The 14,489-nt window shown below is 45.8% G+C and overlaps 1 protein-coding gene across 2 annotated transcripts in view; it reads right to left on the reverse strand.

Annotated features, from left to right (window-relative positions):
* Nucleotides 1-2,295: 2,295 nt before the first annotated feature.
* Nucleotides 2,296-14,489, reverse strand: part of WDR59 (WD repeat domain 59) — a 34,321-nt gene continuing 22,127 nt past the window's right edge. Inside the window, exons 18-27 of one of the 2 annotated variants that reach the window (XM_042437719.1) lie at nt 13,811-13,964; nt 11,932-11,988; nt 8,163-8,296; nt 7,648-7,729; nt 6,993-7,105; nt 5,859-5,997; nt 5,679-5,751; nt 4,861-4,984; nt 4,229-4,371; nt 2,296-3,683 (exon numbers count right to left, since the gene is read on the reverse strand). In XM_042437719.1, the coding sequence (XP_042293653.1) occupies nt 3,448-3,683; nt 4,229-4,371; nt 4,861-4,984; nt 5,679-5,751; nt 5,859-5,997; nt 6,993-7,105; nt 7,648-7,729; nt 8,163-8,296; nt 11,932-11,988; nt 13,811-13,964 (1,255 nt within the window). In that variant the 3' untranslated portion in view covers nt 2,296-3,447. The remainder of the gene's footprint in view (nt 3,684-4,228; nt 4,372-4,860; nt 4,985-5,678; nt 5,752-5,858; nt 5,998-6,992; nt 7,106-7,647; nt 7,730-8,162; nt 8,297-11,931; nt 11,989-13,810; nt 13,965-14,489) is intronic. The other variant, XM_042437720.1, reaches the window with a different exon arrangement.

Consider the following 14,489-nt stretch of genomic DNA (forward strand, 5'->3'; position numbering starts at 1 on the left):
TTCTTCATCAAGCAAAGATGCTAAGGATCGTTTGTTGCTGTTGTGTGCCTTCAAGTTGTTTCCGACTTATGGTGTCCCTAAGACAGTGGTGAATCTATCATGGGGTTTTCTTGGCAAGGGTTGTTCAGAAGGGGAGGGTTGCCATTGCCATCCTTTTCAGCTGAGAGAGTGTGACTTGCAGGGTGACCAGATGTCCTCCTTCTCCAGGACATGTCCTACAGTTCAATCTACTGTCCAGGAGGAATTTCAAAATGTCCTCCATTTTGAGCATGACTAGGCAGCATGAATTTACATGATTGTTTTTTGCTTTTATTTGGTCAAGTGCCACATTTTTCTTGAATGTCCTGCATTTTGCAGTGGCTTGTTCTCCTTTGCGGTTAGGACATCTGGTCACCTTGTCCAGTGGGTTTACATAGCCGAGCATGGATTCCAACCCTGCTCTTCACGTGTTCTAAATCCAAGGTCCAAACCTTTGTGGAAATTAAAATGCTATCAAACTGCTGCAATTTTACAATTTGGACACACCACTTAGGCTGCATCTGCAATGCAGAATTAACGCACTTTGACACCTCTTTAAATGCCATGGCTCCATCTTATGGAATCCAGGGATTTGTTGTTTGTAGTGTTGCCCAGAACTTTCTAACAGAGGCTAAACAGCTCTCGAAACTACAAATCCCTGGATTCCATAGCATTAAGCCATGGCAGTTAAAGTGCTAACAAACCGCATCATTTCTGCAGTGCAGCTGCAGCCCTAGGGAGTTAGTTTATACTACCGAGTCTAACCTTGCAAGCTTCACTTGGTTCTTTTGCTCTTCCTTTGCCTTCCAGGAGCCGATCCAGCAGCTCCTCCACAGAATCCCAACAGTCACAAACTTCAGACCAGCATTGCCTGTCCTGCTTCCACCCGAGACGTAATTCTGGTCCACCTTGCGTTGGATGATGAGCTGTACCAGCAAGAAGATCAGCTCAGTATCCCTCTTCCCTGCTTTCTTTCACTTCACCCTCAAATAATATTAGGGAGGCCACATTCAAGGTGGCCCAACTAAGCAGAAGACCACCATTTTCTTCCAGAGTCTGAAACCTAAGCTTCACTGGACCAGGAAAGGCCCAAATCTGGACTGTCACAGATTTATTATAGCACTGTTTATTTTTTGTGAGCTAGTGAGCATATCAGATGCATGAAGCGTTCCCAGCGAATCTATGCGCCTGTTCACTTTCATGCTGAGAAGAGGGAAGGTGACAAGCTGTAAAACGATTTCTCTCTGATAATAGGCCTGCTATCTGAGGATAACACTTCATGCATCTGGGGAAACTGGTGTGGTGAAATGAAAGCGTCTGTCACAATAAATCTGTAAAGGTTGTAAAAGCTTGACAGTGTGGAGATAAGTTGTTTTTTGTGCTGGGAGACAGGTTGTCCCCCCCCCCGAAATACAACCACCTTCTCCGAAAGGTTTCCATAGATAAATGATTGACTGATCTCAGTCCATTTTAGGAAGGGTAGACAAGGGTTCGAATCCTTGCTCAGTCATGGAAGCCCACTGGGTGATCCTGGGCTACTCACACACTCTCAGCCTTAGGAGAAGGCAAACCACCTCTGAACAAATTGTGCCAAGAAAACCTGTGATAGGGTTGCCATACTTGAAGGCACACAACAAAGGATCTAAGCAGGGCCAACCCCAAGTAGCTACCGTGAATGGTGAGGGGCAACCCAGGCCTTGGAGTGTTACTGTAGACAATGGTCGACAACTGGATGGGAGACAATTTGCACTCCCATGACCACCCATAAGCCATGCTGGTGTGTCAGTGGGGCACTGGAGGGACCCTCATGTCATTTCCAGTCAGTTTTCACCTGAAAAGGTTTTTGGGGATGCAGGGGAACAGCTTGAAAACACACAGAAAAATTGTCCCTAAGTTGACCAGTAATAAACAAACCAACAAAACGAAGGGCAGCTCTAGAAGCTTTAGGGGGGCTTAATGAATTGCAAAAGTAGGACTCAGGGGACCACATCTGCACTTTCCACACCTCTGCTGTAAAAGGATGCTACAGCACATTTCTGGGAAGAGCCTGGCGATCTAAATAGTTTTAAGAAGGAGCACAGAAGATGTAACGCAGACTTATGTACTGCCTGCTATGTGAAATCAGTACCGAGGGAACCTACTCACATGTCCACCTTTGGAGCAATTCAGTGGGTTCACTAAACATGGCAGAGACGACTTCATCTCGAATACAAGCATTCTGTTACTGGCAAAAAGACCATGACTTGCAAACTGCAGAAAGTGAGACAGCGAGGCCGCTTTATAAAAGGTTCTCATTTTATTACAGAATATACACAAATACACTCTCGTAACTACAAGGCTTTGAAAAATGACAATGGAGGCAGCTTCCATGCTCTGGATGGGCTCAGTAAGCCCAGATCCAGGTACTGAAGGTCCAAGCCCAATCCAGTAGAGCTGGAGCTCAGATTCTCATTTGTACAAAAATAAGGTTTTTGTAAATTTTCCTGGCAAGAGAAGATTCCCTTCGCTTGGCCAAGTCTCAGGACTAGAATGCATTTCAGCATCAAAAACACAAGATATTAGTCTTGTGATCATTAATCCCAATGACCATTGGTGCTTTTTCAGTTCTCAGGCCCATCTTTCCTTGCAGCATCCATTCCTAAGTTTGACAGACTGGCTGATTCCCATCCCACAACTACTGCCATTCCTTTGGAAAGATGCAAAGGTGCACACATACACACCCTAAAGCACAAGGATACAACTATCATTTTAAAAAAGGGACCAAATAACTCAGGTCCATTAAGCTCTGTCAATTCAGCTGTTTTGAGTTTTTTTTATAAAGGAGGCCCCTGAAGAGAGAAATGAAAGTTCTGCCCACCACTTAGGGCATAGCTCATTTTGTACCCTGGCACTACCCTGTCCACGGGGGAAAAAGCAATTAATTTAATCAAGCCAGCATACAAGAACAAAGTGCTCTACTGTGTTTTAGTGGGAAGCTGTGTTAGCTTTGATCCTTCCATTTCTGCAACACAAAGAAAATTTTAAGCCAAGGAAAGGCAGTTTTGTGAAGGAAAAATATTAATACCAAGCCCTCAGGCTCCCAGCTGTGGTGCCAATGTGTCTACCTGATTCTTCAAGAGCACTTGCTTCACACCTCACATTTGGATACTTGCTCACGAAAGCCTCTTTCAGTCCACATTGCAATGATTGCCTTCTGAACGCAAAAGTGTCTTTCTTTGAATTCTGGAGAGGTTTTCCTGAGGCACTAAAGCCTCAAGGAGCTTGTAAGAGGCTCCTAAGACTACCAGTCACCCATCCCAACAGACCACCAGTAATCCATCGAGAGCACAGTCACCCATCTGAGCAGCAACCTGGAAGAGGCAGAGCCTCTTGGCTTGTCATCCCTACTGAGCCCATGGCCAGTCCAGTCAAGGTTTTGGGAGCAGACGATCAGAAGGTGCTCTCCAGCAAACAGTGGCAGCCACAGCCTGTGGGACACACTTCCTGGGTGCGGAACCACTCCATCATGTGGCTAGTGTGTCCCCCATGCCCACAGGTCAGGCAGAAGTTGGAAGAGCCTCGCACAGCCACATGGCAGATGGCGCACTGGAATGCAAACCCCTTGCAGATGGCGCATTGGATACCACGCACCTCACTGCGGCAGTAACTGCAGTAGACACCAAATTCTGCCGAGAGAGCAGAGGAAAGATTGTCATAAGAGCCCTAAAGCCAAGATGAGGACAAGAGGGGCCTCTTCCAGCAGCAGGCAAAGCACAGACACTAGGTTTGCCCCCAATCCTGCATTGGTCCCCCAAACTTCCCATTTCAGAAAGAAACTTGATGCAACATTCAGGCAAACAACCCAATGTACATCTAATGTGTGCCAACCAACCAACCTCCTCAAAACATCATAGAACTCCACATCCCCTTATTTCCCTTCTGTTTCCCCTTCAAAATACCAAGAGGAAGCAACACAGCATCACTTCTGCTCATCATTTTGGAAGAGAAACACAGAGGAAAGAAGGTAATTTGGTATGCTCAGGGGGGAGATAGGCCCACAGGGGTTGGTCAATTTGCTCCTGTCCCCATGTAATTGCCCACCCCTGGCTTATATAGAAGCTGGAAGCCTTCGACTATCATGGGTCCCTCAGCCTTCCGCATGCAAAACCTGTGTCCTACCATAGAGTTATGCCTTCTCCAGAGGAGGGTCCAGAGCCAGGCTTCAACTCACCAATCCCCTTGTGAGGGTCAGGGGGACAAGACACAAACTTGAGCACTTCAGCTCGCTTCTCTCTCAGGCCCCAGCGATAAAGGATCTCTCCATAGCACTTCTTGAAGTCATCAAACTGCTGGACATTGGCCGGGTCCAGAAGCCTGGAGGAAGAACACAAGAGTTCCCAACCTCGCCAGAAGTGGAAGCCAAAAGAGTGTGTCATTCATCCTGGCCTATAACAGCCTGGCTCCTCTATTCTCCTCCCAATCCTTCTACTGGGATTTCTAAACTAAGTCATAATATTCTTGAGAGACGGTGCTCTCTCAGTCCCAACACTGTCACAGCTCCAGCGAGGAAAAACATATGACACAGCCTTTTCAGTTGGTATGTTCCTTCAAGTCATTTCTGAATTATGGTGACCCTAAATGTATCATTGATTTCCTGCAGCTGAAAGTGTGTGCCTTGCCCAAAGTGGATTTTCATGGCTGAGTGGGGATTTGAGCACTAGGCTCCAGAGTCAAAGTCTGAAGCTCAAACCAGTACACCACACTGGCAACATACACTGTACGTACATACATAATCTGAGTAGCTGCAGAGTCTCCATAAAAGCCAAATCGAGGAATGGGAAGATCCAACTAACTCTTTCTTACCTTTTATTCCTGTCGTGCTGATCCTTTTCCCGATCTCGGTGGTCAGGGTAGGCCAAGTTCCCCAAACGGAAGTCTTCAGGAGACGATTCACACCAAGCTGGCGTGTGGTCTGCCTCTTTGTTAACTGAGGAGGTCAAAGAATGGTTAGCAGATCTTAGAGGTGGTGGGCAACCAAATTGGTCAAAAGTCACCAAGGCCTTTGAGGAACAGTTTAAGGAGGTGAGCATATTTAACTTGGAGAAGAGAAGGCTGAGAAGCAATATGATAGTCAGCTTTAAATATTTGAAAGGGTTGTCATGTAGAACTTGGAGAGAGCTTGCTTTCAAACAGACTGAAAAAACAACAACACATCAGCATAAACCACCACAGATAGGATCCAAGTTACAAAAAGGAATACTGCTTGGAATGAGCCACTTCATCCAATGATACTTCATGGATTCCTAGATTCTTAAGACAGAATCTGAATCATGAGAGTCAGTAATATCCGGCAGACTGTGCAACTGAGAGATGATGATACAGGTATAACTCAGTCAAGAAAGCCTCTTCTAAATAGAGGTATTCCAAAATCCCCCCAAAATCCAAAATTTCAAAACACTTCTGATCCCAAGCATTTTGGGTGAGACTCAACCTGTATATACCAAAGTGGGTTTCAGTGCCAAAAAGCAGATACAGAACCCTAAAATATAAATGGTCATTCTGTCAAATATGTAAGAATATGATCCAAACAAATAAAGATGAGAGGTAAGGTATCTAAGACCAGGGGAAGATGCAAGAGCTCCTTCCTCCAGGTATTTTGATGCAGACAGTCATCTGCCTACCTATATTCCAGCTGCTTGTGCTGAGCCCAGGGTCTGACATACTGGAACAGGAGCCTGAAGAGGTAAAGCTGGGCTGCCATGGAAGAAACAAAAGGACATACCATCACAGGTGGAATTGACATAGACTAGGATTTGAAGGGAGAGAAGAAGTGGAGGGGAAAAAACAATGTCTTCCCGTACATATCGGCTGTGGCTAGCGGTGCGCTGAGGTAAGAGTCCCATGGGACTGAGGGCTCCCTGGGGTTTGGTTTGGGCTTCAAAGACGCTGCACAGCATGGCCAGGGTCTGTACATCATGGAGCTGGCAGTAATGTGCCACCCTGCAAGGGAAAAAACAATGGCTATGAGGAAAAGCCAAATCCTCTGGGCTTTTTGAGCATTTTAAGCAAAAACAAAATAAAATACTTATTGCCATGTCATTGCAATACAGTGTGGGACAGCACCCCTCTCTTGGGAGCCAATGCAGTCCTCTAACCTCTGACAATTGCCACTGCTGTGACACAGATATATAAAATGTCCCAAAGTGTGGTAGAAGAACCATTTCACCAGAATGCCACTAAGACTGGGAGACAGCCAATGAAATTACTGGGCAAGAGGGACAAAAGGAAGGATTCCCCTTTAGTTTCTAATCTAGGTGATCTGGTGTTATAAAAATAGGGTGATATCAATAATATTTATTTATTTATTTATTTATTTATTTATTTCCCACCTCTCTGGCAGAATCGAGGTGGCTTACAATAAGATAAAAATATAAGTTAACAATGTAAAATAAAACCATTGTTACTCCCACCAATACAACAATTAAAATTCCTTTATAACAATAAAATATCCAATGGCCCCAGATGGCTTTAGAAAGGAATTAAGACAATTTATGGAGGTCTATCAAGTCCTGAAGAGTCGATGGGACCCCACCAAGGGCAGCTTTCCTCTGAATACCATGTTCTGAGGATGGAAAGAAGTGTGAGACTGCTGCTGCACCACATTTGTGGGTTTCCCAAAGGGGACTGATGCTGCACAGGGGGAAGGGGAATGCTGGATAAGGGAGATCTGTAGTCTGAACCAACAGGGTTTCTTTCAGGCCCACTGAGAATTATTTCCACGCGGGTATATATGGTTCCAGCTCCCCCAATGCCAACCACACTTTAGACTGCAATTACTGTGGTCACCAGCCACAGCACAAAGAATCCAATGATAAGGAAAAGTCCAGAGAAAGGAAACAAGGGAGCCCTTGGCACTAAGGCAAAAACAGGGCTGCTTCAACTTGCCCCTCACACCTACTTTGCCCACCACTTTCCCATTCCAGATTTGGTCTTACAGAGACTCCAGAAGCTGGCGACCAAACGGATGCTGGGCCCAGGGGGTTTCCAAGTCTGGGTCAGAATTTGGGTCGAGGCAGAGGTCAGTTGCTACTGTGGCCAGTGACCAGACCTGGAAGAAAAGGTGTACAGGTCAGTGCCAATACTCCAGAGATGTTCACCTCAAGCTGAACAAGTTCAAAAACAGACTTTTTGCAGCTTAGACGAAGATTTCAAAATAGCTTTACAGTTGCACAACCCCTCAGCCACACCAGAACAGCCATTTCTCTGCCTTGGCCAAAAAAATATGTTAGAGAGTAGGTCAAACAGCCTTTGGGGCCTAATTTACACTTCACAGCTCTGTGGCAGCAACAAAATAAGTCCAGAAAAACCTGGACAGATGAATGAAGGGAAGCAGAATTCACACAGTGGTATATAGTGAGGGCCAGTTCCAATTCCTGGGGCAGGACTACAATTTGACATGAAACAGGAAAGTTGGTAATGGCAGGCAAAGAACTCATCGTACCAAGAAAGAAACCAGGCGAAAACATCTCTTGCTGGGAAGAAATACAAGGGATGAAGGGATTCCCTCCTAGACACAAGCTCTTCACTCCCCATCCTAAAATGTTCTCCAAGCAGTATTGCTCAATAGGGCTCTTGGACTAAGAACTGTACCTGCAAAAGATCCCTCCGCCCCACAGTCAACGCTGAAGCTGCGTTCTTCTGGCAGGTCTCCTGAATGTCAGCCACGTTGAGTCTGAAAGGGAACAGGGAGAGCAATTCATGGCCAAGGGATATGGTCAGAGCTTTCTCCACATGCCTTCTGTGGAATTACTAGCCCATGGGCAAAAAAAGGAACTGTCTATTTCTCCCCCAGGATAGATAAGATAGAAACACCATGTTCCTGGTCTTTAAATGTTGGGATCTCACATGCACTGTGTTTTGTATTCTGTGTGATGAATGCAAAGGAGAAATGGGGGAAAGATTTAGGAATGCAGGCAAGCCAAGATAACCTTTCTGCTCCAATCAGGATGAACTTCACACACAAAGAAGAACTGCCAAGTGAAATGGCCAGAACAGAAAGTCTAGGTCCTTAGCCCCTACAGACAGACCACCACCACACCGGAATGAATCCCTTCCACAGCTTCTACTGGGCACCTAGCATACCATGTCTGTATTCATGTACTCACATGTACAACTCCCCTAGTGATTTGTGGACAGGGAGCAGGCAAGAGATGTCCTGAATGATCACTTTCCCAGCGGCTTTGATGGGCCGGTTGCTGGCATCAGCTCCTTCGCGTTTGCTCTTCCATCGTCTCGATTTCTACAGTAGACAAGGAGGGGTGTTATTGGCTGTGAGAGTGTCTTCTTCCAGGGTGGCAAAGCTTAGGAAGGACAGCAGACCATGGCCCTCAAAGCTCTGCCCTAACTAACCATCCAAATAGAAAGAGCAGCTAAGACACAGACAGAAGTCCATAAAAGGCAGTCAGGACAGCAGCAAAGAGAGAAGGAAGAGCTGTTGGGTTTCAGGGACAGAGCCTAAAAGGGAGCAGAAGAGGCAACTAAAGCAGGAATGGGGGAGACTGCCTTATAGCAAGTCAACTCATCAGCCCATCTAGCTCAGTGGTGTTTACTCTGACTGGCAACAGCTCTGCAAGATTTAAGGTAGGAGTCCCAGTCCCATTTGGAGAAACATCTACTGTTTCCTTACCTGGAAACTGCTCCCTGCAGAGCAGGTGCTCTGCCACTGAGCTAACATGCTTCCCCTGGAATAAGATAAATCCCTACAAAAAGATATGCTCTCAGCTACAGACCAGATTCTGAAATGTCTGTCACCTGTGTCATACAGAAAGAAAAATTTGCAAAAGGAAAACTTTTAGAGAACTCAAGGGGCAGTCAGCCTTGCAGTATGGTGAAAAGGGATAACTGTGTGGCCCACAGGCTTTACAAGGAGCTTTGAGGGGATTCCATGCAGCCCCTCAAAGGCCTGGCACCCTCTCCCAAAACAATTTGGTCAACATGGCAGGGGCTTGGTTGAAAACAAGCCACTGTTCAATGGTTAGAAACCCCTTTATGGGACTACTGTTGAAGGTGCTTCCCAATCTAAAACAGCAAAAAAACTCACCCACCCCCAAAGGTGACCCAAAAGGGACACATTGCCACTATTGGTCACCAAAGCAGCAGCCACAATAGCATGCCTGCGGCCCTCTAGAAAAACAGCATGCCCCGCACCCCATGGCTTTTGGACATGCCCTAGGCAGGAAAGAAGACAGGAAGGAAAGAAAGGCTGGGAGATAAGTATCATTTTTTAAAGATATGAAGAAAAGAAAAAAGTTTAAGAAATAGGATATATTTCAGATCAAGATGAGATTAGGAATTGGGGACCAAAGTTACATCTGCTAAGGAGCAAGGAAAAAGAGGTCTGCTCTAGGCACAGGCACGAAAGGGAACAGACTCAGACCAGATGGTCATACTGAAGGAGATCTCAGCAGCCAAACAGGGCAGTGTGCTTCCACTGGGTTCACAAGAGCTACTGGTTTCACTGGGTTTCGTGATTTTTTTTGTACCTATGCCTATGTGTCTCAATGATACTTTGCAAGATGATACAGGTGAACATCTTACAGGGACTGAGCACAGATTACATTTTCAGAGTGACTTCAGGTGTAAAAACCCACCAACCCTTGTTCAAGTAGCATAACACTCTAAAGGTGGAGGCACATATTGCCCACATCCTAACAACTTGTTGCAATGGGTTCTCTGGCCCCATCTCCTCCTCTTGAGTAGGAGAGAAGCCACATGAAGACTATCTAGCTGCCCCCACTCACTAATTTACCCCATATGGCTCAGTAACCTAGTAGGAAGTTACTGAGGGGTTTAACTTGCCATGGCATATCTGTCTCCGAACAAATCTTGTCAGGAAAATTCCATGATAGGTTCACCTTATGGTTGCCACACAACAATACAACAACAGACATAGAATGCTCAGCCAAAAGGGTCTAGCGTTTCCCCAAACTATAACAAAGGTTGGATGCGCACCCAGATACGCGAGAGACAGGCAAACAGTCACAAAGCTAATGGACAAACCAAGTACTTTTCTCTTCTTCTAAGCATCAGAGACACCGTGGAATGAGGTGTGGAAGCAGGAATGGCACTCCACAAGCACACAGCCAGCCTATGCCTGCACTAACACACACACTCATGGGAAGGGACAGCCATAACACCCCAAAAATAAAAAGACACAGAGCCTGCCCAAGAATAAGCCACTGATGGCTTTGTAGCAACCACTGAGGTCATTTCTTGATCAGCAGGGCTTAAGAGAAGGAGGTCCCAAAGACCATTCTGGCAACCTGCACATGGACGTCCTTCAGCCATAGATGAAAGGTAATGGAGCCCTGGATGCTTCCTGCTGGAAGGTTGTGCTACAAATGGTACAACACCTCCATCATGTTCTATTTGTATTAATTTCCCAATTATTAATTTCCCAATGGCGGCGCATCATGCACATGACCACACTGGTACGGCTGTGTGCGTGTGCCACCATTGGGTTGAATGGGGTGAGGCCATCTGCGGATGCTCAAATCTGTGAATGGCAAGCTCACAGATAGTAAACCGGACTGTACAAATTCTAGGATTCCTTAGCATGCAGCCACATAAGTTAAACTAGAACGTAAGTGCTATAACTGCTATACCATGCTGGCTCATAAACTATTGTTTACAGTCCTGTTTACTTTCCTATTACTACATTTTTACCCTCAGGAAGAGGAAGAGGTAATTGCAAAAGGTACCGTCACAGCTACCATAGACATTTCAGATACTATATAGACCTTCATATGGATAAGTGAAGGGCACTGCTCTACCTCAGCTGGCAAAATGTCTTGGACTCATTCTAATGGTGATGATGACTGCATAGCATGAAGTTGGGAGAAAGACCTTCACATATCCACTCTATTAGCCAAACCACCATTATTGCCATGCAAAATGGAGGATGGGGCCCAGGCCCAGGCTTAGCATTGCCATAGGAGCCAACAAAGACAAATGAAAGGGAAGGAGTGAAAGTGCTTAGCATGCACACACATGGTCCACCATAGGCTCCCTTGAACTCCATCCTCACTCTAAATTTGCAAGAATACTTTTAGCCCTGAAATAATACAATCCAACTCCATACTACGGGTACGGCATGTCTCTCTAGTTTTCTTCCTACTTTGAAAATCTAGCTTTTCTTACAAAGGCACTGTGAGTAACATTACTCTTTATCTGAGAGGACCTCAAGGGCAGAAGTCAAAAGTGGGGTTATGTCCTCTATCAACAAGAAAGCAGCATTCAGAGGGGATAAAAGTGGAACAAATTTGGAGCACAGAAAAGACAGAGAAAGAGCCTGTTCTTCTTCCATCATTACCAAAGATTAAAGCAGGGATTGAAGTAAGATTGGGCTGCAGGTCAAAAGTGGATCCCAAAACTGTTTTGACGGCGTCCAAGAAACCCCAGGCTAGTTTTGAAAAAATTAATTTCTAAACGGCTCAAACATGCCTGTCTGGGCAATTTGAGGTTTGGGAGGATGTCTGTCAAAACCAGAAGTGACTTTGGGTCACCTTTTGTTCTGGAAGAAGGCCTCTCCCGGGGCCAAAAGAGTTCCTAAGTGAAACAAAAATATGGTGAAGTAAATTGGAGTGGGATGGGGTAGGGAGTATGGTTGGCCCTTCATAGTTTGGTAAGAGGTATACAGTATGAGGCTCCCAGACCTCTGCCTTAAGAGAGACTCAAGGCCCTCTGGATTCTACCAGATCTAACCTACTGAGAAAGGCCAGATGTGCACAGGGATTACCTTCGTTGACCCCCAATCCTCCCTCATTTCCAGCTATAATCCAGGTTCCACAAAGCCAGGCAAGTGGCAGGTTATTCTTGGGCCTGCAGGCAATGGACAAAGTTAGTCAAGGGCAATGGTAACGCAGGACACAGTACCGGGAAGTCGTTAACCGCTTGTATGGACCAACGCCGTCTGGCAGAGCAAGGAGACATCTGCACAGGAGTGTTTTTATGCCCAGGAAGAAGAAGAGGAGGAGGAGGAGGAGGGAAGAAGAAGAGCCGCCAAAAATATAAGAGGGAGAAAAGAACACAACAGCTGAGAAACTCTGAGCTGAGGGTCTAAGGGGCTCCGCTTTGCTGGAAAGCAAAGAGGGCAGCCCAGAACCCTCGCTCCCAAGGGGAAACGCACCTTTTCCCATGGCAGTCACAAGGGGGGTAGGGATGTCATTGGTCACATTCAACAAGGCAAAGATGGGGAGGGCATAGCACAGAAGGAGTCGATTAACCAAGTCCAACCTGGCTCATCTGTCTGGAGTTGAACTTGTGATCCTAAAAGAAGCCACTAGCCCCGGATAACAAACTGTGTTTCCCCAGGGTCTGAGCTTCCTCATACCACCCTCCAGTCCTTGCTACTCGAAGGGGAATCTGTCAAGCACAAATAAGTGCTACTGGCAGGACTTTGAAGTCAGAGCCCTTGGGTTCAGAGGAACATGAGGCCCTGGGGACATAGAGGAGCCTGGGAAAGGAAGTCAGCCCTCCTGGCTGTGCTCACTGATGACAGACAAGAAGCAGCAGGAACGCTTTGCTGTGTTAAGAGATCTCCCCCAGCTTGGTTATAAGTCACAAGACCAGACTGTTGCTGTTAAGTAAGGGTGGGCAAAGTGCGGCCAGGGTCCAACGCCAGCGCTTCCATTCTGCTTTTTTCCCAAGGAGGTTTATTTTTAAACTACGAGGGGGGGGGGGAGAACCTCGCTCTATATTTTTGCAGCTGTGATTCTCAAATTCTACACTTGGCAGTTGTTAAGATTTCACCTCCCAGATGTCCTATTCAGTATGGCCAATGCTCAGGAATTATGGGAGTTGAAATCTCAAACCTCTGATGGACAGAGAAACAAACAGCTGCCTCATCTTCTGTCATATCAGCAAAGGTGGTCAGCACTGCTACTGTAAGGAACACTCTGAGAGATGGCCTCTGTCTGTCCTGTAACAGTATAACAGAGGCTGAGAGAGCTTCTTTACATAAATTGCCTGCCCATGAATGTGTGCTCCTGGTCCTCTTTTGAATGTTGCCTACTGTTGTGGCTGCCTCCCCCAGGGAACGTATCCACCTATGGTAACTTTTGATGCATCAAAATGGTCCCTAAGTTTGACCAAAGGCTGGTGCCAAAAAATTATGTTATGGTCCCTGTTGGCTGAGTGAAATTTGGTGTCCAAATTGGCATAAACTCTATGGCATGTATGGCCAGCTCCCTGGGTTGCACTGGGATCCATTTTGAAGCAAAGGAATTTTCCAGCTGGGTCAGAAACTTCCATTTTAAGATGACAGACAGCTGCAGACCCTCTAGTTCCGAAAGCTACAAGACCCCTTCCTAGTGGTACCATTAGCTTCTGTATCCTCACAAGGAAGGTTGGTTTCCTGCCACCCAACCATTTTACTGGAGAGCTCCCAGTGTGTTTCAGAAACATACCCAATCATTTGTCACAAAACCTCCCACCCTTAGCCAGGATTCAATATTCAGATGCCTGCTTTCTGTCTAGGCTGTATGTTAAGGGAATGTAGCAATTTTGCCCTGTGGCTTTTGCAGAAGAGCTCATCTGTCCTCTCAAGTCAATGAGAGATTGTATGCCATAGGCAGGTTTACTCTTTTATATTTGTTGTTTTTATGTACAGCGTGTGCAAATCTACAGCACTATATTAATAATAATAATAATAATAATAATAATAATGAGATAGCCCTAAAGATACTTCAGTTTGTGCAGTTCTTTCTCATGTCTGCAAGACAATCCTGAGAAATTCCACTAACCAAACACTTACCCTTTCCTTGTAGTAAAAGGAGCTGATGGAAACCTGTTCCTTCTCGCTACGTGTGGGACTCCCACCGTACAAGCGCAAGTTGCCGGGGGTCTCTGTCCGGATCTTCATGGGAGTGATGAGGCCACTATGGTAGGCTGAGAGTGCCGACAAGGATCTGAAGGCAGGAAACAGTCCAGAAAGTCATTTGTACACACTGCACACTGAGGTTAGAGCCAAGAATATTTGAACATCTTGGGAATTTGCTTTCTATTGAGTCAGGCCATTGGTCTAATAATAATCTCCAAGATCTCAGGTAGGTGAACCTCAGCAGCTTAAATCCCAGTGAATGTACCTGAGAACTTCTACATATAAAGCCTGTGTTGCACTACTTTGAAAACATCCCAAAAGCCTTAATGAATTTATACTGAAATGTCGACCTCCCTCATTCTCATAAAAGGAAAGAGAATCCGCAGAGCACACTACGACGAACACAAAACTTGTAAAATTGCTTTTAAGAAGAATATATGTGTGTGTGTGCGCGCGCGCATTATCACACTGATGCCATCCATAACTGAGGAGTGGTACTACTACAGTATGTGTTGTACTCATTCTTCTTCAAAGTAACTTTCCAAGTTCTGCCCTCACACCTCTTCCCACTGGGATGGTTTCTTTAAGTACAGTCTATTACAATTACTGATGT

This window comes from Sceloporus undulatus, chromosome 8 (genome assembly GCF_019175285.1).
Source record: "Sceloporus undulatus isolate JIND9_A2432 ecotype Alabama chromosome 8, SceUnd_v1.1, whole genome shotgun sequence".
In the NCBI taxonomy this organism is placed as follows: Eukaryota; Metazoa; Chordata; class Lepidosauria; order Squamata; family Phrynosomatidae; genus Sceloporus; species Sceloporus undulatus.